Here is a 26,374-nt window from a genome sequence, read left to right as displayed (position 1 = left end):
CAGAGTTATTGCCAGTGGAGAACATCAAGCAGGTGTCTCCCAAGCTTGCCACTCTGACCACGGTGGAGAATTCCTCGAAAAGGCTAATCTTTAATGCTGCGAAGGCTGTCTCTCGAGTGGCTGGCATGGGCATTGCCGTACAGTATCATGCTCGACTTTGCTTGTGCAGAGTTGCAGAACCCTTTAAGGTATCGTTTACTAATGCTCCCTTCGATGGTTCCACTCTCTTTGGACCCTCTGTGAAGGGCACTTTGACCTGCAGTGAGCAGGAAGGGAAGAGACTCTGTGGTAAGAATCAAGCTTTCAGCCTCCGATAGGTCCTTCTTGAAGACTCAATAGGGAACCAGAAAGATGTGGTTCTGTAAGGCGCAGTCTCCTTTTCAAGACCCTCTGGATGAATCCTCCTCTAGAGGCAGGGGTAGAGGTTTCAATGGATGATGATGCCTTTGTGGCGGGGTGGGTTTCACAAAATCAGGGCTCCAGAGAACCCTTCTCTGAGCAGCCCTTGCAGCACTCCAGAAGTGTTCCCCGGCTGCTCTGCCCTGAAGGCTGTTGTGGGGGGGGGGGTCCCATTTCCCTACACTTATTAGCCTGGACAGAAATCACTTCCGATCAGTGGGTGTTAAACATTGTTTCCAGGGGCTACTTCATTCCCTTTTTAAGAACCCCCTTCAGTGAGAAGTTATCTCCCTGACGTTTCACCCAGTCAGAGGGAGCTGGCCCTCAAAGAGGTTTAACAGCTTCTTCTGAAAAGGGCCATTCAAGTGGTACCAGCAGGACAAAGAGGATCCAGTACTTAGGCTCGCTTCTTTTTAGTGCCAGAAAAGATGAGGGGACCTGCATCCTATTTTGGATCTCAGTAAGCTCATTCTTTCTGTCAAGAAGTTAGAGTTGCAGATGGTCACTGCTCAGTCCATGCTGCCTCTATTACGCAGTGACGATTGGACATACTCAGTAGATCTCCAAGATGCCTGCTATGAAAGGATAGACGGGCATTCCAGCAGACATCTTTGCTTCCAGCTAGGGGCCAGTCATAATCAGTTCAGAGCCCTACCCTTCGGTCTCACCACAGCCCCTCAGGTGTTTACTAAATGCATGGCAGTGGTGGTGGATCACCTGCACGATTGGCTCCTCACAGCACCTTCGAGACATTGACTGACTCGGACAATTCAGTACCTTATTACCCTCTTTCATCAGCTGGATATAACTGTCAACCTGGTAAAATCCAACCTCATCCCCACACAGCAGTTGGAGTTTGTAGGAGTTAATTTGGACTACGTGTTGGAGATTGTAATGCTGCCTTTGCGCAGAATTCAGCGAATAAGGGAACAGGTTACTCAGATTTTGGACATGTTCTCCTCCTAGTTCATTTAGGTCTTCGGGCGCTTGGTTCCATGGCCTCTGCCATTATCCTTGTTTCTCTGGCCAGGTATCGCATGCGGGTGTTCCACTGGACCTTAGCGGTCTAGTGATCTGTTCCTCTTCATCCTCTATGACCATAAAACTGACACCTGTGTGCAGACGTCACCTCCAGTGATGGCTTCAGTCGTTGGATCTCGCCTTAGGCAGGCCCCTTTTTTTTCCCCACCTGCGGCCACTGTGACCACGGAGGGACGCCTCTCTCCTGGGTTGGGGGTGGGGCATTTTCGGAGGAAGATCGTCCATGGCACGTGGTCCCCAATAGAGAGCAAGTTGCATATAAATATCCTAAAGATGAGGGCAGTTCTCCTATCATTGCATGCCTTCCAGGACTGCTTCCTTCAAGGGACGATTGCATTTCAGACAGGCAATTCTTTTGTCTGGTATGTCAACAAACAAGGGTGAATACACTCTTACCCTTTGTGCAGAGAGGCCATGAGAGTGTGGAAAGGTCATGAGAGTGTGGAAATGGGCTATGTTCTCTGGCTGCTTATTATTGCAGCAGACTTACTCGGGGATTCCAACGTGTTGGCCAAGATACTCAGCAGATTTGTTTTGAGTCCTCACGAGTGGTCCTTCAATTCTTCAGTGGTGAACCAGATTTTCGACTGGTTGGGTCAGCCGTCCTACGACCTTTTTGCCTCTCCAGTCAGCCACAAGTGCAGCAGGTATTTCGCCCTGATCCCCCCTCCCTCAGGAATAGTTCCCAATGGACACTGTAGTCCACGATTGGCCTCCGGGTCTCCTCTACACTTAACCTCCTGTCCCCTTAATACCTAAGGTCCTGCAGAAATCTCAACACCTGAGGAAACCTCTGAACCTCATTGCCCCTTTCTGGCCTCATCAACTGTGGTTCCCCTTCATCAGGTCTCATCTGAAGTATCTGCTGTTTGATACTGGATGCCCGTTAGGGTCTGATTTCCTACCCGTTGGTGCTCCCTCCTCCAAACCTTCGGACCCTTTGCCTAAACACTTGGTTTCTTCAGTTCCAGTGATAATTAAACAGTCTAGGCTGGTGTCCCCATTAAAAACATCTTGGCCTCACAGAAACCTTCTACCAGGAATGTATATAGCAGTAAATGGGAAAAGGTTTTCCATCTGGGCCAGGAACAGGAGTCTGGATCCGTTTTCTGCCTTGGTCCCTGATATAATTTTGTTGTTGTCCTCCCTTTTCCAAGAGGGAGCAAGTTTTTCCACTGTTATGCTTCAGTTGGTGGCACTTTCTAATTTTCACATGAGCTTCGAATCTACCTTTTCATCTAGGCTTTGTAAGCCATTTATGAAAGGAGTTCAGTTGAACTCTGTGTCAGAGATAGCAATGCTGCCTTTGCGCAGAATTCAGTTGATAAGGGAACAGGTCCTCCAATTAAGGATTGCCTCCTTTGTGACCTGACATTGGTTCTGCAGTCTCTGACTAGGAGCCATTTTGAACCTGCCAGTTTCTGTGAGCTCGTTTCTGTCTTGGGAAAACAGCTTTTGTGGTCATCATCACTTCAGCTAGGAGGGTTTCTGAATTGCAATCTCTTTCCATTACTCCTCCTTATATGACTTTTCACAAGGACAGTGTGTCTCTGAGAACAAAATCCTTCCTTTTTACCCATGATTTCTTCTGAGTCGACCCTTAATGCACTCTGCTTCCAGTGTTTTTCCCCAACTACTCCAACAGAGGGGAGTATAGTCTACATACTTTGGATGTTCACAGACAGCGTCAGTTCTACTTGCGTAGGACTAGGGAATTTCATAATTCAGAACAACTTTTCATAGTCTTCTCTGATAACAGGAATGGCCTTCCAGTCTCAAAGGTCTCTATTTCCAATTGTATTTCTAGCTGTATCTCTGTGATCTACTGGTAATTCTGGGTTGTGTTAGAGCCCATTCTGCTAGATTTGTGGCCACTTCTTAAGCCTATGTAGCAGGGCTTTCTGTTGATGATATCTTTCCTGCTGCCACTTGGTCTAATCCTCACACCTTCATAACCCATTACAAATTGGATTTAGTTTGTAGGAGTAGGGTTTCCTTTAGCTCCACAATGCTTCGGCATGTCCTTCCTTGAGGCCTCCTAGGATGTTTGGTAGCTGGGGACTCTGGCCCTGTGGTGATGAATGAAGATGTGGATAACATCAGATAGAGTTATTTACTTACTATAACTTGGCATTTGTGTTCTCCTGTGTCTTCATTCATCCCATTTCCCACGCGCCATCCCCCTTCTGGTGGACTAGTGGAGGAATTTAGAGTGGGTTTCTCTGTATCTTGTTAGGAATAGCTCAGGACAGGAGTATGTTGGCAAACTCGATCTGAGGATTAGAGAGCAGCAGGGCATTATGGGAGAGGAAGGAGCCAGAGCCTTGGAAATATCTGTTGTATATTTTGACGGCTCAGATCCAATGTCGGATCCGAGACCCTGTGGTGATGAATGAAGAAATAGGATAACACAGATTCCAAATTATGGTAAGTACATCACTTTTTTTTTTCCAGCTGATCTTTTTTTTTTTTTTTTCTCCTCAGAGTGCCGTGATATCCTGCTTCCATCAATGACTGACCAACTAAGTGGTCAGTTAGATGACCATGCCAACAAACCTGATCATGAGGCTTGCTCCCAGCTTCTCAGTAGCATTCTGGATGTACTAGATAGGAAGGATGTGGTAAGTACTCTGAGTCATTTTCCTTTCTATCCATATTGAGTACTGTTTCTCTCAAGACTGTAGAGAGATGGGTGATTTATGCTAGTTTGAGTTTCCAAAACGCACTGTGGAGAGATACTTAAAGTGGTTACTTAGTTAAAATCTATACAGTGTGGATCCAAATTATGTAAAATCGTCATTACTAAAAATGATATCTATTAACTATTGAAGACAGAATACTTGATTGTCTGTGTGGCACAGCATGATTATGCATTCCCAAATACAGCTACTTGTGCAACCTGTTTTTATTTTGCCAGTATAACTGAATAACTGACACATTCCTCTAAGTTATCCTACTAAATCATTGTTGGCAGCATGGAGATTAGTGACATACTGTATTATCACTGTCAATGTCATGGTGCTGCAGCCCGGGGCAGCCATCAGGATAGTTTCATTTTTTTTTTTTTTTTTTTTTATACACTTTGCTTGTCCATAAACCCGATTGTTCTTGTTCTGTACCAGTCCTGGGATAGGCATACAAAGGGCATGCCTATTAAGGCTTTGTCACCCATTTCCACAATTAACATATCAAGTTTATCCTCCCACCTTGAAGCCAGAGCTTAATGTGATCTGTGATATCTGTTGGGGGTGCTCTGCAAGAGGAAGTCCTGAAAAGGTAGCTCACTGCCTTCCTTGAAGAATGGAAAGCAGACATAGATTTGCCACTCTTTTCTCACATTAGTTCCAGCCAGCCCTGGGCTGCTATTCAAACTCTGGTTACCTGGGCCTAGTCCGAGCCACGTCCATCCATGCCTTTGGATGTGGCACTACTATGTTACTGTAATGCAGATAACAGCTGAATAGTGCCAGTACACCATACTGGCACATTATTCTTTTTGCCATCTTTGTAAATTGCACGGAGCACTTTGTATTAATGGAGGTCCATATCCCTTTCAGGGTCCCCACATGGTGGGAAAGCACCCTGGGTTCTATTATCACCACAGCCTTCTGCTGTATGGGTTACAGCTTCATTGTGCTTTTATGTTTAGTCCAGCTCCACCCCAGGCACCTAATTTTAAGGAGCTCATGAATCCAGCCCGATGGTTATCATTATTGTTCTTTGTATCATATTTGGTTCTGGTATGGGAAACATGCTGGCATTAAATTCTAAGTAAATGTAATTAATTTTAAGAGCAGCCAGTAACAGACGTTTCATCTGTTACTAAGTTAAGATGTATAAAATTACGAAAATGTCAGTGGAGCATTTCACGTAGGTAACATATAATGCTAAGTTGTCTATCTCGCCTTTGTTCTTGCTGGTTGGGATCGGCTCCGACTCGGCCATCTTCTATAGCTCGAGAGCTGTTTACTGGCTCGAGGCTACCCCTTATCGCATGATGCCTAGCGCTAGCTACCCAGATCTCGTTTGCCGATTCAGCTGCGAGGTGTCGTTTTTCTGGCTCAGGCTCGTATAAAGTTTCTTTATAGAACTTTTTTACTAGGAATAGTCTTTACCTAGGGGGTTTTGTTAGTTTTTAGTCTTATATTTGTTGTGTTAGCTGTGTGTATTTGTAGCTTCCTTCCCGTCCCTTTAGAACTCGTTTAATTTAGAGAGTTCTCCCCCTCCCCCCTTCCTTATTCCTGTCAGGTTAGCCGTTTAAGTTAGAGGCTTTCCTTCTATCTTCTTTATAGGCTAGCCATTTGAGTTGGAGGCTTTCCTATTAAAAAAAAATGCTTTAGTTTGTAGTGTACTGTGTTTTTTCTTTTTAGACTGTGTTTTGATTGGTAGTTATTGTTGTATTATTTGCTACAGGATGTCCGAAGAATCCAAGGTGTCTGGGTTCAAGAATTGTGACTCATGCTCTCAGAAAATGTTGCTGACAGATGGGCTTACTTCTTGCGTCTGTTGTTTAGGTGCTGTGCGCCTGCAGGACTCTTGATGTTCATCGTGTTTCACTGTTGCAGTCATTACAATTGGTTTATCCTGCTGGCAGGCTACCCGCAGTCGGCCTGAATTCCAAAGTCTAGGTCCGGCGTCGGTTGCTGTCACCTTCTCCCTGACGTCAGTGCGCCAGGGGTATAAAAGCTGCAGCGGTGCCCAAAGTAAAAGCAGTTAGCAAGTGCCGGTCGGCCGACTCCGGATCTGAAATTCGAACACGAAAATCTCAGAAGTCTTCATTAAAAGCTAAGTACCCCGTTGGGGAAACTTTTTTCTTGTTCCAGACTGATGTCAGAAAAAGTTAATTGTATTTCTTGTGGGAAGCAAATACCTCATAAGGACTTCCATTCTTACTGTATTCCTTGCCTAGGCCCTAATCACGACATTGCTAATTGTCGGTTTTGTGCTAGATTTAACCAACGCACTATTAAGCGTCGGTACGATTTTGCATTTCACTATTTTGGCAGAAGATTTAATTACGCTATGTCGTCAGATAGCCATCCGACTACTGCAATTCAAAAGAAACGCAAAGAAAAGGACAGGCATCCGAGGTCCAAAACTGACGATGAGGCTTATTCTAAGCCAGTCGCCGGTTCTCAGTGAGGCGCTTTCACAGCCCCTGACGCCCGCTACTTTAGAGCCGCAGGCAGCTTCCGACTCCCACGTGGAGCCAACTAGGCCGCTGGAAACTCAAGTTATTGGAACCTCGGAAACTATTCCCTCAGATGGGTACAGAGCCGCTGAGCAGGCATCGGCTTCTGAGGGTGTTTTCAGGCCTACACAGTTATATGTTAAAACAATTTCAGCTTCAAAGACTAAAGCACCTCTAAAGACAAAGAAACAAGTGCAACAACCCCATGGACAGGCCTCCATGCCTAAAAAACAGATGCTCAAAATGGCCGAAGACCTAATTACTTTGATCAGGGGTTCCCATCCCCTCCTGATAAGAGGCTTAGGCAAGAGACAGAATATGAATCTTCAGATCAGGTTTCCATTTTTTCTGATTCCTCTTCTGATAAGGAATACTCTCTTCCTCCCTGTGAGGATTCTGATGCTGAAGAATCTATCCTTTCATCTTCTCCTCCTGAGGATTATTCTTTTGGGGAAACTCTGCATACCATGAGGGAGCATTTCCAATGGGAGAGCCAAGATTATTCAGAATCTCTGAAAAGGCTCAGAGACTTCCTTTTACTACCTCAGCACAGGCCCCTTGCTATTCTACCTGTGTTAGACATTGTAGATGTATTTTCAGAGTCCAGTCTGACTCCTGACTCTTTACCTCCAGCTCCTGTTAAGCCAGACAGGTACTACAGGGTTCCTGATTCACATACATTTCTTTTTAATAACCCTGCTGCTGACCCAGAAACTATCTCACAGGGTACCAAAGGGGTCAAGGCTTCCACTGCAAAAAACCGTACCCCCTATGTCAAGGATTCTAGGGCACTGGACAGATGGGGAAAAAGGGTTTACACTTCTGCTACCTTGGCCATAAGGGCTTTAAATTGTCAGGTTCATATGCTTAAATATCAGCAATATATTATGTCACTGCTTAAACAGAAAATGTTGATAAATTCTGAATGTGCAGAAAACAAAGAAATTCAGGATTTATTTCATGCAGCTTAACAAGTGGGAAAGCATACTTTGCAATGTGGTTTTGATTCTCTGGAGGCCTCCTGCAGGGCTGCTGTTTTACAGGTTCTGTCATTAGGAGACATGCTTGGTTAAAGGAACAGAATCTGCCTGATCATGTTAAAGCAAAATTATTAGATGCTCCATTACAGCATGATACCTTGTTTGGTGCTAAAGCAGAAGAGGTTTTGAAGAAAATGGAGGACAAAGCTAAATCTATGCAAACAGTCAAGGATTTCTTACAGGTTCAGCCTCCATGATTTAGCAGGCACTGGCCTATAAAGAATTGGTCCTTTCTAGTGTCAGACAGGCCACAAAGAGGCAGATGCTCTAGAGGCAGATCCCAGCCCCAAGGCTCATGCTGGTCTAAACAATGGGGTACTTCTACCTCCAAAAGCGGAGAAGACAAATCACAGCCATACAGGAAACAGTCCCAATCACTTCCCCCTGCCTGCGCCAAGCACTTATCTTTTGGCAGCACCTTTAGGGGGGAAAACTAGCACTTTTTTCTCAAAATTGGCACGTAATAACCCAGGGCAAATGGGTCTTGGATATAGTGTCACAAGGTTACAGGTTTCACTTTCACACCCTGCCAAGGGCAAACGGTTTGCCAGACCTGCCAAAAAAATCAATGGGCAGAGGCACAAAAGCAAGTGGCATCCCTCTTGGACATGAGGGCCATTCAGCAAGTAGCACAGCAAGAGCAGGGACAAGGATTTTACTCAAGACTGTTCTTGGTGCCCAGAAAGGACAAAGCCTGGAGACCAATACTGGACCTATTTATTCTGAACACATATCTGGATATTCCAAGATTCAAAATGTTGACTCTGCAGCAGCTTCTGCCCATGCTGGGCAAGAAGGCTTGGCTTTTGACTTTAGACCTAAAAGAGGCATATCTGCATGTCCCAGTCAGACAGTCATGCAGAAGATACCTCAGATTCATAGCTGGCTCAATGCACTACCAATTCTCTGCACTGCCCTTTGGCTTATCTACTGCGCCCAGGGTCTTCACAAAATGCCTGGCTCCAGTAATTGCATTTTGCAGACAAAGAGGAATACAGATATATCCTTACTTGGATGACTGCCTTATTCAAGAGGAGAACAAGGACATTCTACTACAGCATCTGGCGTTTGTAAAAAGATTACTAACATGCCTAGGGTACACAGTAAACGAAAAGAAATCAAAACTAGTACCTTCTCAAGAGATAATATTCCTGGGTGCAAGCTTAAATATAACTGCCCAGATGGTTTATCCATGCCAGACAAACAAAGGCAACTGACTACTTATTTCAAAATGTTGGCAACAAAGACCCAGTTATCTGCAAGAAAAATTCTGCAGGCTTTGGGCTTCATGGCATCCTGCATTCTGCTAATTCCATATGCAAGACTGCATATGAGGAAACTTCAATGGTATCTAAAAAGTGTTTGGACTCAACATTGCCACAGCCTGGAAACAATAATTACCCTCATTCCCTGCCTGCAACAGGAGTTTTGATGGTGGGCAAAGGCCTATCACCACGACAAGGGGCAGCCATTCGTTTTACCCACAGCCAGGCAGATATTAACAACAGATGCATCAGATTATGCCTGGGGGGCCCACATGGCAGGAAAATGTATTCAGGGCACATGATCCGCAAGCCAAATGCATCTACATATCAACCAAAAAGAGATGCTAGCTGTTCAGAATGCCCTGACAGCCTTCAAGGATCTACTTCATCCGGGACAACTACTGATAAAGACGGACAGTACTACAGTCATGTACATAAACAAGCAGGGAGGTGCTCATTCCTACCCCCTATGCAGACTAGCCATGACTTTGTGGGACACAGCATTGACTTAGCAAGTACATCTGCAGGCACAATTCCTGCCAGGAAAGATAAATACTCTGGCAGACGAGCTAAGCAGAAACCTCATGGATCCCCACGAGTGGAAATTGGATCCTCAAATCTTCAGCATGATAAAAAGGAATTGGGGATGCCCGGACATAGATCTATTTGCCTGTCCTCACAACTGCCAACTACAGAGATTCTGCACAAGGACTTATCACAAGCAAGCATGGAAAGTGGATGCTCCATCTTTCAGCTGGAAAAACTTAACAGTATATGCCTTTCCTCCACTGCCTCTCCTCCTCAAGGTACTCCTAAAATTCAGACAAGAGAAGCCAAAAATTATACTTATTGCCCCAGACTGGCCCCGCCAGCACTGGTACCCAATCTTAAGGAACTTGTCTCAATACCCAGCCTGGACATTACCTCAAATTCCTTACTTACTGTCCCAACACAACAATCAGATCCTGCACAGACAACTCTGGCAGCATGGTGGATAATGTAGTCATTCAAAACGCACCTCTCTCTAAAGCGGTGATGGATGTTATTTTGGAGGCCAGGAGGCCTAGTGTCAGAAAATCTTATGCTGAAAAATGGAAGAGATTCTGTGCTTGGAACCAGGCACAAGGGATTGACACGACTGTACCAAATATTCCTCAGATTTTGCAATATCTAACTGAGATGCTGGACAAAGGCCTATCCTTTTCATCAATTAAAGTTCATGCCTCTGCCATTTCAGCTCATTACAATACAGAGCCACCTATTTTTTCTCATCCTTTAAGGCAGAACCTCAGAGGAGCCAAAAACTTAATGCCCCCAAGGAGATCACCAGTGTCTGCATGGGACCTCAGTTATGTCTTGGAAAAACTCACCCTGCCTCCTTTTGAGCCAGCCGCTACAGCTGATATAAAATTTTTATCATGGAAAACGTCTCTGCTCCTAGCAATAATCTCTGCAAGACGAGTCTCTGAACTACAGGCACTCATGGCTGTGGAACCTTTTATCATTTTCCATCCAGATAGGGTTTCTCTGAGGACAAACCCGACTTTTATGCCTAAGGTAGTGTCCAGTGTGGCCCTTAACCAAACTGTTCATTTGCCTACCTTCTACCCAAACCCACAGAATACTGGTGAGAGACTTCTGCATTCTTTGGACATACACAGACAGCTGCGCTTCTACTTGGACAGAACCAAAGCTTTCAGAAAGACTGAGCAATTACTAGTGGCATATGCTGCAGGATCAGAAGGAAAGGCTATCTTAAAGCAGACTGTTTCAAAGTGGATAGGTCACTGCATTCGTTTTTGCTATTCACAACATGGCAAATCAGTGCCTAAGGGCATTAGGCCACATTCAACCAGAGCAGCAGCCACTTCAGCAGCCTTCCTCAGAGGAGTACCTACCAAAGACATTTTAGAGGCTGCAACCTGAAGTTCAGTGCACACTTTTACAAAGCACTATCACTTACCACTCTACTCTAAATCCAGGGCAGGCTTTGCCACTGCAGTTCTCCAAATCGTATTTAGCTCCAGCCTCCCAACCTTAGCTTTGGGATTCAACCCAGTTGTAATGACTGCAACAGTGAAACACGATGAACATAATACAGTTGTGTACTTAACATAAATGTAGATGTTCGAGTGTATTCACTGTTGCAGTCCAGGTTACCTTCCCACCATCCCCCTTATCTTTGCTGGAACTTATCTGTACTTCTCTAGCCTATACAACCTATGTGGTGTATTTGCTTGTAGATGAAGGAAAAATTTACCTTGGTGCATGCATGCTTTATTAACATATTTTTAGCCTACCCTTTTGGGGGCACCTGACATCTGGGGCAAGAAAAACTGAAGAAAATGGCATCGGCTGCATCTTTTATACCCCTGGCGCACTGATGTCAGGGAGGAGGCGACAGCAACTGACGCCGGACCTGGACTTTGGAATTCAGGCCGACTGCGGGTAGCCTGCCAGCAGGATAACTCAATTGTAATGACTGCAACGGTGAATACACTCGAACATCTACATTTATGGTAAGTACACAACTGTACTTTCTATCTGCCATGCATTTAGTCCAAGAGTTCTGCAGGAATGTAAGAATAAGCTTATTCTTAGGGGTCTTTTAAAGCCTCAGGATTCACCGGCCAAGACTCAGCCTGTGAAATCCCCTAAATGTACCAAATCATCGGCTGCAAGTTCAGAGCCGTGTTTGGTTCAGTCTCTACCAGCTACTTCGGTTCCGGCTGGAACTGATAAGACTATATCTCCCCGTCTGCTCCATCAGAAACTTCGGAGCCTTCGCGGAGCCACAAGAGGCTGAGGTCCCCTTCTCTGAAATCGATACATTCGGCTCCTCTGTCTCCCCTGCTGCAAAGCGAGCGCAGTCACAGATCATCTCACTCCTCTCGATCCTCTAGGCTCTCGGATCACGATGTGGAGAGAGTGGTCAGTAGGTTGCTAAAGTCGCAGGCACTTGCCAAGATGTTGTCCAGCCCTCCTCAACAGGTGTCGGCTCTGTCAACTTCTATCGATGTTCCTCCTCTGACTCCATTGAGCTCGGAGCCGGAGTTCATTGGAGTTCGAGTAGTGGAACAGTCGGCTCCGATAACTTTTCCTCCTTTGGTTCCATTGTCGGCTTCGATTCCCTCGATGGTGCCGTCCGTCGAGGGATCTGGACGGCGGGGCTCCCTCACCGGCTCTGAGGGGGTGAGTGGCATCGGACCCTTGTCCGACCCCATTCTCCCTCTCGGAGCTTTGGCGCAGGTGAGCTCAGCTCCTACATCGGCCTCGGAGCCATCTCCCTTGGTGCGGAGAAGGATTCCGATTTTCTCTGAACTGGAGCCTTCTCTGCATCGTGGCAGAGATGCCTTCGATGTCATGAGGAGTGTGCTGGCCACTGAGTCAGCTCCACTATTAGCCCCACCGGCTCCGTCCCCTGTAGTGCCTGTAACAACCTCTGCTCCTCCTCCAGACCCCAAGCGTGAGGAACCGGTGCTCCAGGGCACCCCATTGGGTGTCCTCTGAACATTCAGAGGAGCTGCCTCGTAAGAAGAAGTGCAAGAGGAAGCACATTGACTCCCCTGAGTCTCTCACTTTCGGATACAGACTTAGATGATTAGGAAAGGGTCCCCAAGATCCCCCTCTGAAGACGTTTCTTTTTTGGACATCCTCGAAATGCTTAAGCAGAGGGTGAACTGGAAATCCCCAAGCCCCTACCGAGGATGAGTCTGCATTCCTGGATGCGTTCAGTTCCCGACCTTCCACCTCCTGGGTTTCTCCGCCTTTCGATCCACTTATTTCCGTGGTGGCTCGAAAGGCTTGGTCAGCCCCGGATACAGTGGAACCAACTCCGAGGAGACCTGGCAAGATCATCACAGCACCCCATGATAAACAGTTCCTTACCAAAGGTGTTCCTGTTGATGCCATGGTGGTAGCAGCAGCCACCAAAAAAGAGTTAGCAGAAACCTCTTCTTCTGTCCATCCTCCTAACAAGGAGTCCAGGACCATGGACAGATACAGGAAAAGAATGTTTGCTTCAGCCACCTTTTCTATGGGGTCACTGAACTACTTATGCCATTTTACCCGGCTTCAGAGGGATCTCCTTAGAGCTCGGAGATACCCTTCAAGATCCATCAGCTGAGGGGGCTCAAGCTGAAGTAGCTTCCCAGCTGGCGACCCTTAATTCTGTAGTCAACTCCTCCATGAGGCTCATTTCTTATGCAGCCGATGGTGCGAGTAGAGCCGCAGGTACAGGCATGGCCCTTAGGAGGCATGCCTGGATGCGGCTGTGTAACTTTGCGGAACCCTTTAGAGTGTCTTTCACCAACACCCCCTTTGATGGTCCCTTTCTTTTTGGACCACAGGTGAAAGACACTTTGACTAGGTGTGAGCAAGAAGGCAAAACTCTCTCTGCCATGAGAGTCAATTTTTCCACTCCTTCCAGACCATACCCCAAGGGTCAGAAGAGTGGTAAAAGGTGGTTCTGAAAATCCACACATGACAAATGATACACAGTGATTTTTCCTCCAGGGACAGAGGGGGAAATAACAATAGACGCCGCCCTTGTGGCAGAGGGTGTCCGCAGAACCAGAGCAACAGAGAATCCTTCTCTGAGAAGCCCTTTCAGCATCGCTGAAGGGTTGCCCGCATCTGGAGGCAGTCGAGGCAAGACTTTCACTATACCCAAAAGCCTGGCAAAATTTAACGCAAGACAAATGGGTACAGTAAATTATATCCGGAGGGTACAAAATTCCCTTCTCTCAACCCCCGTTACCGTCAAGCAAATCCGTTCCAGATGTTCCACCCAATCCGAGGGACCAAGCAGTCATAGAAGTTTCAAGACTGCTAGAAAAGAAGGTATCCAGGAAGTCCTGGCAGACCAACATGGATCCGGAACTTACTCAAGGTTCTTCTTGGTTCCAAAAAAGACAGGGGACTGGAGACCGATTCTGGATCTCAGCAGACTAAACAAGTCTGTTCAAAGAACAGTTTCGGATGGTCACGCTACAGTCCATTCTACCCTTTCTTTGTCAGGACAATTGGATGTGCTCCATAGATCTTCAGGATGCGTACTACAACATCAAAATGGACAGGCGCTCCAGGAGATTCCTTCGCTTCCAGCTGGGAGTCCGTCATTACCAGTTCAGAGCTCTGCCCTTTGGTCTCACCACAGCCCCCAGGGTGTTCACCAAATGTATGACACTGGTCACAGCTCAGCTGAGACGTCGAGGATTCCAGGTGTTTCCATATCTAGACGACTGGCTCCTCACTGCTACTACCAGGCATCAATTTCTGCAAGCCAGGGACTACACTGTCACAATCTGCTCCCAGCTAGGCATTACAATAAACTTCAAAAAATCTGCCTTGTTGCCCTGTCAATCTATCACCTATGTAGGAGCAGACTTAGACACAAAGAACATGTCCGCAAGGCTACCGCCAGAAAGGGTGTCTACAGTTCGCCAGCAAGTACAAATTCTAATGCAGAGCAAAAGGATCCAGGTCAGGTTCGTCCTTCAAACTCTGGGTTCCATGACAGCGGCAAGTCTTCTAATCCCACTGGTCCACTTTCACATGAGGATCCTTCAGTGGCTTCTGTTCACACAGTGGTCTTTCCAACAGCTGCACAGGTCTCACATGATCATGATTACAGAAACATGCAAAAGGCACCTTTCCTGGTGGTTGGTCTCCCTACTAGTGACTCAGGGCAGACCTTTTATTCAGCCCCCTCCGGTTGCCACTGTGACCACTGACATCTCCCTGATAGGGTGGGGGAGGGATTATCAGGGCAGGACAGTCCAAGGCACTTGGCAGCCTCACGAGTACCACCTGCATATAAACGTCCTGGAAATGAGAGCCGTGCTCCTAGCATTGCAAGCTCTTCAAGACTCTCTCCCTTCTGGGACTATTGCAATTCAAACAGCCAACATGTCAGTGGTCTGGTACATCAACAAGCAGGGCGGAACCAAGTCCTACCCCTTATGTCGAGAAGCACTCAGACTCTGGCAGTGGGTGATTTCTTCCCAATGATTTCTGGTTGCGACGCACATCCCTGGGAGGTCCAACATCATAGTGGACAGGCTCAGCAGAGCTATTCTCATGCCTCACGAGTGGTCTCTGAATCAGGTAGTTGCGGATCTGGTCTTCCGCAAATGGGGACAGCCTTGCTTCGAACTTTTTGCCACCCTCTTCAACTGCAAATACAGCAACTACTTCTCCCTTCTTCCGCTTCCAGGTCACACACCCAGAGATGCTGTAGTCCACAATTGGCCTCAGGGACTTTTTTATGCCTTCCCTCCGTTTTCCCTGTTAGCGAAACTCATACAGAAAGCAATATCGTTGGGTTGCAAAATAATCCTCATTGCCCCCTTCTGGCCTCAACAGATATCGTTTCCGTTCTTGCACCATTTCCTTCTCGATCAACCCTGGACTCTGGATCCGATTCCAGACCTACTGATTCATCAGTCAGGCGGGCTGCATCAATCCCTCCAAACACTCCAGCTTACAGGTTGGTTGCTCCACTTCCAACCTTAGCCAGGCTTCCCAGCATTTCCCCGGCCGTGCGTGAGATCATCTCCTCTCACAAGTCCACATCTAGAAAGACATATGCTAGCAAATGGAAACGTTTTTCTTGTTGGGCAGAGGCTAGGAATGTAGATCCTTTTTCATCCCCAGTCCACGAAAATTTGGTGTTCCTAGCACAACTTTTTCATTCTGGGTCTGCTTCTGCTACAATCAGGGTTCAGTTGGCGGCCATTTCTAACCTTCAAGTTGGGTTGTCTAATTCAAACATTATGTTGCATAAGCTCTGTAAAGCCTTTTTAAGAGGGACTACTCTCCTTAGACCTCTAGTTAGAGATCACCCTCCTCCTTGGGACCTTAATTTTTTTACTAACCTCCTTAATTATGCCCCCTTTTGAACCTGCCGCATCCTGCTCCATTAAGTTTCTATCTTGGAAAACACTTTTTCTGGTAGCTATTACTTCAGCCAGACATGTCTCTGAACTTCAGGCACTATGTGTTCGTCCTCCATACTTGTTTTTTCTTAAGGACAGGGTTGCTCTGAGGACTAATCCCTTGTTCCTTCTGAAAGTCTGCTCAGAAAACAATTTGAACCAATCTATAGACCTTCCTGTGTTTTTCCCTAACCACACCAACAAGGCAGAATACAAATTACACCAATTGGACATTCTTAGACAATTGTGTTTTACTTGCATAGGACTAAGGATATAAGGAAGTCAGACCAACTATTCCTTTCTTACGCTCTAGGCAAACAAGGTCTCCCAGTTTCCAAAGTGACCTTATTCAGGTGGTTGTCTCACATTATTACTTTCATTTATCAATTGAGAAACAAAGAGTTGCCTATCAAACCAAAAGGTCATTCTGCTAGGGCTTTGGGCCACCTCTGTAGCCTTTCAATCTATGTTGCCCATGGATTCTATCTGTGCAGCTGCTACGTGGGCCAATCCTCATACCTTTATTTCTCATTACAAGCTAGATATGGTCTCCAGGAGTAGAGCTGACTTTGGTTCCACTGTTTTGAAGAGTCTGTTGAGCCACCCAGGGATGTAGGTGCTAGGGACGCTGTCCCAACCAGCAAGAACGAAGGCGAGATAGCCAACTTAACATACAGAATTTATGTACCTACCATAACGTTCCATATTAGTTGTCTTCATCTCGCCTTCTTTCTTGCGTCCCACCTTCCTTCCCCCTGTACTTTTGGATCGAGAGGAGTTTTGGTTTCACTGGCTGAGTGTTCTCTGGATGTTCATCGTGCATACAGCTGCAGTCCTTACATATGGGTTATCCTGCCGTCAGGCGGGTCCTCGGTCGGCCGAATTCCAAAGTCTAGGTCCGGCGTCGGTTGTCGTCGCTTCTTCCCTGACGTCAGTGCGACAGGGGTATAAAAGAACCAGCTGACGCCATTTTCTTCAGTCTTTCTTGCCGCGCGGTGCCCGAAGCAGAAGCAGTTCGCAAGTGCCGGTCGGCCAGCTCCTGAGATTACGAAAATTTGGAAACCGAAGTCTTCTTAAAAGCTAAGTACCCGTTGAAACTTTTCTTGCCTCAGACCTATGTCAGACAAAGTTAATAATTGTATTTCTTGTGGGAAGCAAATACCGCATAAGGATTTCCATTCCCTCTGTATACCTTGTTTAGGCCCTGACCACGAGGTCTCGGCCTGCCACTTTTGTGCTACATTCAACAAACGCACTGTTAAGTGTCGGGCGGAGTTCGCCCAGCATTATTTTGGAAAAGCATTTAACTATACTATGTTCCGACTCCGGTTTTGTCTAAAAAACGAAAATACAAGGACCGACACTCGAGGTCCGCGGCCTCTACCGACACCACGCCAAAGCCGGCTACACATGGTCCGGTTCTCAGTGAGGCGCCTACGCAGCCCCTGCCTACCAACGACCTGCCTTTGACGGTGTCTCCTGTACCCGAGGTCGCAGGATCCTCGGCCCACACCCCGACTACAGATACCGAAGCCACTGTCGGAGTTGAAACTCAGAATGTGGACAGGTCCACCTCCACTCAAGGTGTCTTCAGACCTTCCTCCTCTTATTCTATCAAGGCTTTCTCTAAGTCTAAAGCAACCATACACTCTGAGACCAGCTGCACAGGGCCCATCTCCAGGCCCCATGCCTAAGAAACAGATGCTTAAAATGGCTGAGGATTTAATTACTCTTATCAGAGGTTCTCAGCCCCCTCCAGACAAAAGGCCTAGAGTGGAGGAAGATTCCCCCTCCTCTGATCAGGGCTCCATTATTTCAGAGCACTCTGATGATCAGGAACATTCTTACTCCCCTTTTGAAGACTCTGATGCGGAGGAGTCCATTCCTTCTGTATCTCCCCCTGAGGATTACTCATTTGGGGAAACTTTGCATACCTTAAGGGAACACTTCCACTGGGAAGGCCAGGATTATTCTGATTCCAAGAAAAGGCTCAGGGAATTTCTTTTACTTCCTCAGCACAGGCCTTTGGCTATACCTCCTGTCTCGGACATTCTAGATGATGTTTACTCGGAGGCCTGCCTTAACCCGGATTCTCTACCTCCAGCTCCAGTTAAGCTTGACAGGTACTACAGGGTCCCTGACTCACACCAATTTCTTTACAAGAGCCATGCTGCTGACCCAGAAACCATCTCACAGGGCCCCAAGGGAGTTAAGGCCTCCATTGCTAAAAATCCTTTGCCTTCCGAGAGAGATTCCAGATCCTTGGAAAGGTGGGGGAAAAAGGTATATACCTCGGCTACCTTATCTATGAGGGCCTTAAACTGTCAGTTTCATATGCTAAAATACCAGCAGTTTATGTTATCACAATTGAAAAGTAAAATGTCACAACCTGAACAACCAGATCTGAAAGAGTTGCAGGACTTGATACATAGTGCAGAACAAGTGGGTAAGCATACCTTACAATGTGGTTTTGATACTCTAGAGGCCTCATGCAGAGCTGCTGTTACTGGATCAGTCAAAGCTAAATTACTAGACGCTCCTCTTCAAAAGGATGTATTATTTGGTGCTAATGCTGAGGAGGTATTAAGGAAAATGGAGGAAAAGGCTAAATCAATGCAAACTGCGAAAGAATTTCTACAGGTACAGCCCCCACGTTTTAGTAGGAATTGGCCTTCCAAAAACTGGTATTTTCCTGCCACAGACAGACCCCAAAGAGGCAGATACAGGCGCCCGAGGGGCAGAGGACAATCCCAAGGATCGTACAGAGGCAGACAATGGCAAGCTCCTACACAAAGAGGTGGTGAGGACAACTCGCAATCTATCAGAAAGCAAACCCAATGACTTTCCACTTTGCATGCCAACCAGATCTCAAATGGCAGCCCCCTTGGGAGGAAAGCTGGCATTATTTTCAAAAAATTGGCATACTGTCACAAAGGACAAATGGATCCTGGACATTATAAACAGAGGCTACAAATTCCATTTTCACACCCTTCCAAAAATGAGAGATATGCCAAACCTGCCACACAATCAAAGGGCAGAGGCACAAAGGCTAATTACAGATCTCAAAAACATGAAAGCTATTCAAGAGGTACCTATGCATGAACAAGGTCAAGGGTTTTATTCCAGGCTATTTCTGGTGCCAAGGAAGGGAAAAGATTGGAGACCTCTTCTGGATCTATCCATCCTAAACACATTCCTACTCATACCAAAATTCAAGATGCTCACTCTACAGCAGCTTCTTCCCATGCTGGGCAAGGAGTCTTGGCTGGTAACATTGGACCTCAAGGAGGCATACCTGCATGTCCCAATCAGACAAAATTGCAGAAGATACCTCAGATTTCTTGCAGGTTCAACTCCTTATCAATTCTCTGCATTGCCCTTTGGCTTACCTACTGCGCCCAGAGTATTCACGAAATGCCTGGCATTAGTAATTGCCTACTGCAGACTTCAAGGGATATAAATATATCCCTATTTGGACGACTGCCTGATCCAAGCGGACAGCAAACACATCCTTCAGAAACATCTGGCTTATGTAATAATGTTATTAAACTCTCTGGGATACACAGTCAACAAAAAGAAATCAAGACTAATACCCTCTCGGAAGATAATTTTCCTGGGTGCCAACTTGGACACAAACACCCAGATGGCCTACCTCACGCCAGAAAAGCAGGGGCAACTAATCCAGTACTTCAGAACACTAGCAAATTGCACCAGGCTTACTGCAAGGAAAATCCTGCAGGCTCTGGGATTCACGGCATCTTGCATCTTACTAATCCCATGTGCAAAGTTGCATATGAGGAAACTACAATGGTACCTGAAAAACATATGGTCTCAACACAGCCACAGTTTGGAAACAGTAATACCACTAATTCCATGTCTGCAAAAGGAATTTCTGTGGTGGGCTCAAGCATGCCGAACAAACACAGGCCTCCCTTTCAGCAAGCCTCAAGCAAATCAAGTCATCACAACAGACGCCTCGGACTACACCTGGGGGGTGCACATGACAGATCGGTGCATTCAGGGCAAATGGTCCCAAAAAGAAAAGCACCTTCACATCAATCAAAAAGAAATGCTAGCAGTAATAAATGCTATTATAGCTTTCAAGAACTTTCTAAAACCAGGTCAACTATTGATAAGAACGGACAACACCACAGTTATGTGGTACATAAACAAGAAGGGAGGGACACATTCTTACCCCCTATGCAGACTGGCCATGTCACTTTGGAACACGGCCATGGACTTACAAATGGAACTACAAGCACAGTATTTGCCAGGCAAGGAAAACATACTGGCAGACAGCCTAAGCAGGATTATGACAGATCCACACGAATGGAAGTTGCATCCAAAAGTTTTTACAGAAATAATCCAAGAATGGGGAAGACCAGACATAGATCTATTTGCCTCCCACAAAAATCATCAATTGACAAAATTCTGCTCATGGATCTTCCACCCAAAGGCCTGGAGAGTGGACGCTCTCTCTTTCAGCTGGACATCAATGACAGTTTATGCCTTTCCACCTCTTCCTCTGCTGCCCAAAGGTCTATTGAAGACCAGAGCAGACAGACCAAAGATGATCCTCATTGCTCCGGACTGGCCAAGGCAACACTGGTACCCACTCCTGAGGAGCCTGACGCATTCCCCACCATGGACCCTGCCTCTAATGCCTCTTCTTCTGACTCAACACAACTTCAAAACTCTTCAGTCAGCTAAAAACTCTCAATCTAGCCGCATGGAAGATTTCTTAGCATCACAGCAGGCCCTACTCTCCAAGGAGGTGCAGGATGTCATTTTGGAGAACATGAGGCCATCAACTAGAAAAGCTTACTCCGCAAAATGGAAACGTTTTTGTGTCTGGAATGAGAAAAAGGGCCAGGACCCTGGAAAACTGAATTTACCACAAATACTACAATATTTGACAGAACTGCTAAGCAATGGACTTTCTTTCTCCTCCATCAAAATCCATGCCTCAGCCATTTCTGCAGAATGCAACACTGATCCACCTTTATTCTCGCACCCTCTCTTAAGACCGTTCCTCAGAGGGGTTAAGAATTTGAGACCTCCAAGGAAACAACCAATACCTGCTTGGGATTTTAATTTCATTCTGGAAAAACTCACCCTCCCTCCTTTTGAGCCAGCTGCTACAGCAGATTTGCAATACTTGTCCTGGAAAACAGCCTTCATTCTGGCTATCACCTCAGCTCGTAGAGTTTCAGAATTACAGGCTCTCATGGCTGTCCAGCCTTTTATCATCTTCCATCAGGACAGAGTTTCCTTACGAACCAACCCGTCCTTTATGCCTAAAGTGGTATCCAGGGTAGCTTTAAATCAGGCCATACACTTACCTACTTTTTATCCTAATCCTCAAAACAAAGGGGTGAGATTGCTACATTCCTTGGACATCCACAGACAACTGCGTTATTATTTGGACAGAACAAAGCCTTTCAGAAAATCAGAACAGCTCTTTGTGGCCTATGCAGTAGGAGCTCAAGGAAAACCAATTTCCAAACAGACAATTTCAAAAAGGATAGCCCACTGCATACGCTTTTGCTATTCCTTTCATGGCGATACTGTGCCTACAGGCATTAGAACTCATTCCACCAGGGCCACAGCCACCTCTACAGCCTTTCTCAGAGGAGTCCCTACCAAGGATATCTTGGAAGCAGCCACTTGGAGTTCTGTGCATACCTTCTCCAAGCACTACAACTTACCATTATACTCCAAATCTAGAGCAGGCTTTGCCACTGCAGTCCTGCAGGGCATTTTGGCTCCCCCTAATTACACCGAATGCCTACCACCCCTTTCTTAGCTTTGGGATTCTACCCATATGTAAGGACTGCAGCTGTATGCACGATGAACATAGTACAGTTTTGTACCTACCATAAATGTAGATGTTCGAGTGCTAATACAGCTGCAGTCCAGGTTTCCCTCCCTCCTTCCCCTCTAGGGGTATTCTTTTATGGTGTATTTGCTTGCAACTACTGTTTTTTGATTATATTGCATTGCATTATTACCTAATTTTATGTATTGCCTTCCTTCTGGGGGCACCTGACATCTGGGGCAAGAAAAACTGAAGAAAATGGCGTCGGCTGGTTCTTTTATACCCCTGTCACACTGATGTCAGGGAAGAAGCGACGACAACTGACGCCGGACCTAGACTTTGGAATTCTGCCGACCGAGGACCCGCCTGATGGCAGGATAACCCATATGTAAGGACTGCAGCTGTATTAGCATTCGAACATCTACATTTATTGTAGGTACAAAACTGTACTTTTGTTTCCTCTATTGACTGAGAGAGTATGACTGGTATGCTCAACCTGTTTGTTTGGACAGGTTGATTCTCTAGCTATGTCTGGGGTTAGCTATTACAAATGAGATCTGGGTAGCTAACGCTAGGCATCATGGGATAAGGGGTAGCCTCGAGCCAGTAAACAGCTCTCGAGCTATAGAAGGTGGCAGAGTCGGAGCCAAGGATCGGCTCTGATCCCAACCAGCAAGAAAGAAGGCGAGATGAAGACAACTAATATGGAACATTATGGTAGGTACATAACTTCTTTTTCTCAGTTTCTGTTACAGCCAAACAGTAGTTTGAGGTCTTTACATAATGTCTCTGTGGTGAGATATGGTGGGAATTATTAGTTACTAGTAGTGAAAATTTGTATGTTACTTGATGTCCTTTAGTATTTAACTCTCAACTTAAATAAAACAGACTTGGACTGTAAATGTGATGCGCTGCTATAGCAAGGGTGTGGTGAATGGGGAACTCTCCAAGGGCATAAAAGTTGTAGAGTGTCAAACTTTAAAAAAAATGACAGTACATGCTCTTGGTTATTAGACAGTCGGTAAACTGTTAAGTTGAGTGTTTGTTTTTTTAAAGATAGGTAACCTACCCTTAAAAATATATAACAGGTAAAGTTTACAAGCTGTAAGTCATCATAGTCAAAAACTGACATTTGTTTAAACTGTCAGACTTCCTTTAAAAGTTTTTTTTCAAACACTTTTACTGAATTATCACTTGTGACGTAGGCAAATTTACATTCATATAAAAGTAATCAAACTACATTAACATCACAAACATTACACTTCACACTTATTGCTATGTATTATATAATCTAAGCAGTATTAAATAAATGATTCAGTTCCTGCCTTCTTTTTTTTTGAAACAAGAAACATCTTTATTACACCATCACTTACTACATAAGCAATCATAAATTTATATAAATGAAAACAAACAACGCAAACACAATCCTAATTGTAAGCATTTTACATCACAAACCATATTGGCACACGCCCAGTTGCAAAGATTATACATCACCTATAATCTACCCAGTCTTTCTCGCTCAAACATTACGTAGCTCATTTAAGTACTGCCACTTTTAGACCTCATTCTTCCCTTGTATGTAGTGTTCCCACAGTTCCCATTTTTTCCTATGTAGTTTGCTCCTACCCTTTTTAAAAGATCTCAGTCCCAGTTGTTTTTTTTCTGTTACTGTATTCACTACTTTCAGTATAGTTGGTTTAGATTTTGATTTCCATTTTCTAGTAACTGCTTTTTTGGCAGCCACCATTATTAGACACAGCAAGGCCTTACCATGTCTAGGCAATTCTGATTCTGTATCATGGCTCAAAAAATCATCTCCTTCGTCTGACCAATCTGCCCACCCAGCATCTCTGACAGTGCATCCTGCAGGGAATCCGTGAAGTCCGCCAATTCACCGCACTGCAAGACAATATGTTCCCAATTACCTCTTTTTTTCCCTTCCAATACTTACTCTCTGCTTGAGGAAAAATTCTGTGGAGACTGCATGGGGTATAAAAATATCTATGTAAACATTTCAGGTAAACATCCTAAATCTTCTACATTTTGTTGCATATTTGGGAGACATGCATATATTCTCCCATTGTTTCTTTGTGAATTGCTTATCCAATCTCTCTTCCCAATCCATGCTAACCTCCTCTGATTGATTCTTATAGTTATCATGCAGTGTTTTATATGCTCTACTAATTATTCCTTTTTTAATGGCAGCTTCTGTTAAAAACTCTGCCAGTGCTGTTATTTAGTTTAGCCCCCCCCCCCATTTCTTTCTCTTTGCCTATACGCTGATATTTCCTTTAAAAGTTTTGACTATTTACATTGTCGTTAAACAATCACAGTTGTATTCATTTATAGACAACGGAGGGATGCAAAATGGTTATGCTGCCCTGTAGATTCCCTTGCTTTAGCCCTGGTGACACAGTACATGTAAAACTAAACCAGAATATCAGTATAGTAAAGAGTATAAGAAAGTACATCCAGAATGCATATTGGTAAACGTTTTTTTCCAACATATATGTCAGATGTAGGTCTGAAAAAGTTTATTTTAAGAAGAAACCTACTTCTCTCCAAACCACTCTGTTCATGCTGCAGAAGAGGATAAAGTAACTAATTTTTTATATAGTTTGACAACTGTGCTTGCTTTGCATTCACATTGTTGTTGTTTTTGTCATATGCAAGCTTAGGTAGGTGAATCCAGCTGTGATGTGTAATACCAGATTTATCTTGATCATTGACATAGATTGTGAAAGCCTAGTCCTTTGGATCCTAAAGCAGTAAAAAAAAATGATGTTCAGCCAACTTATTTTTATTTTTGTTGACAGGTTAGTCCTTGTAGGCCTAGCATCTTTTTAATGGAGAAGATAAACTACATGCATCAGGGCTAACCACTTGGCAATGTAAACATGTGCTCTAGGTGATTTGGTCACATCAAGTTTGTTATCTGTTGCATACCGCTTTCTCCGAGGCGATCTCTAACGTACAGAGCCATGTCCAACCCAGAATTGTTGAACATGCTCCATCTTAGCAAAACCAAATCTACTCGAGCTACACGCTCTAGGGATATAAACCTCAACACAACAATGAATAGAACATGATGGAGGGATAGATTCCCTTCGCAGAGACTTCCCTTACTATGGAACAGGGTCCCGATCTACATAAGACAGTGCCCCTCACTATCACTCTTCAAGAGGAACCTTGATGAGTGGATGGGTAACAGAATGTTCACACCAGGGATCACACCAACAGCACTACTAGATAGGGGCCAAGGGTACTAGCTGCTAGTACAAGGGTCTAGGGAACTACTAAAGGGGCGGTGAATACCGCACAACGTGGCTGGGCTAATATATGCCTTCAGGCAGATAGCCCAGTACCAACCTATGAACATTGACTAATGTTGATGTGGCACACTGTCCCATTGTAAAAATGGGGGAAAAACGGATTCACTACAACTCTGGGAAAATTTGGTGACATCACCATGGAAATTCCAGATTGTCGCAGGTCTGTTATGGAAAAATACATATTGACTTGGCAAACGAGAAGTAAATTCATTCCACTATTCAGAGAATGTTGAGACACAGGTGTGAGATTCAAACTGCTGTATCCAGCTGTCTTCAAGATATTCTTCCCTGGATGGACAACATTTTTGATGAAGTGCATGCTAAAGGAGGAAATACAAAAGTTTGTCCATCAAAGACTGAGCTGTGAAACAGAAGGAGATTCTGCTTCTTGTTCCTCTAGTAATAAAGACCACAGAGAGACTGCACCTGTGAAACCTTTTCCAGTATTTCAATGGAAATGTTCGAGAGAAGGAAGGGAGCACGAGAGTTGACTAGAACAATCGAGAGTATGCTGGAAATGAAGCAGACAGAATTTGGGTGATGGAGAAGAACAGTAATAAAATCAGTAACTTAATGTGGGATTACAATGCAATAATTATATTTGTGAAATATGACAGAACAAGGAAATATTGGACTTCAAAATTTGTTTGCTGAGTGGAGGACTAAAGTATATGCTCTACTTCATGTCATTAGTATTCAGAAAAATGCTTTGGGGAGGGGATGAGAGGGGAGAACGATAACTGTAAGTAAAGAAAACACTTTCTTTTCTTAATAGTACTGTATCTGTATTGCATGGTTTTCTTTGCATGCTGTTTTTGGGTGTAATGGAGATTGTAAACGTGTATTTTTTTTCTTCCCTCTTCTCTTTTTCTTGTGCAGTTTTGAGAAACGTAGGCAATGTAATGATAAAAAAGGAAAAGAGAGCCTGGTTAAGGGGACATGACAGAGTTCAAATTAATGTGCTTTTTTTATTCTTGCATGGGGAAATGACTAAGGACCTTTGTTTTAAGACAGAGGGTAAGTAAATGAAAAAGATATTGAATATTATAAGGCTTCTTTTTCTAGCACTTGCAAATATGTATACTAAGTAGCATTTCTGCAGCTGGTCTTCATGCCTCCGTTGACACACACTGATAAAGAGAAACTGCAGACAAGTCTGGTGGAAGGAGACTGGCTGAGTGAAAAGAAGAAAAAAGAACAGAGAAATTGACTAGGAGATGATGTTCCCTGAAAACAGTCAGTAGTTTTCCCAGGTGTGATAGGTTTAAAGATGATACAAAACCAGTTAGACTTAAAGTAAAGTTCTCTGTTTTTTTTAAATGCAATGGAGACACTAATATAAACAGATGC

At 44.9% G+C, this 26,374-nt stretch overlaps 1 protein-coding gene across 1 annotated transcript in view; it reads left to right on the top strand.

Annotated features, from left to right (window-relative positions):
- The window catches only part of DOCK5 (dedicator of cytokinesis 5), a gene marked incomplete in the record, with an annotated part of 3,482,443 nt that overhangs the window by 2,169,534 nt on the left and 1,286,535 nt on the right, over nt 1-26,374 (top strand). The window contains 1 exon segment of the mRNA XM_044083155.1: nt 3,925-4,061. Within this exon segment, the coding sequence (XP_043939090.1) occupies nt 3,925-4,061 (137 nt within the window).

The sequence above is a fragment of the Protopterus annectens genome, chromosome 9.part0, assembly GCF_019279795.1.
Source record: "Protopterus annectens isolate FY-2018-M chromosome 9.part0, PAN1.0, whole genome shotgun sequence".
NCBI classification, from domain to species: Eukaryota; Metazoa; Chordata; order Ceratodontiformes; family Protopteridae; genus Protopterus; species Protopterus annectens.
Note: the sequence above shows the minus strand (reverse complement) of the source record. Positions and strands in the feature narration are given on the sequence as shown.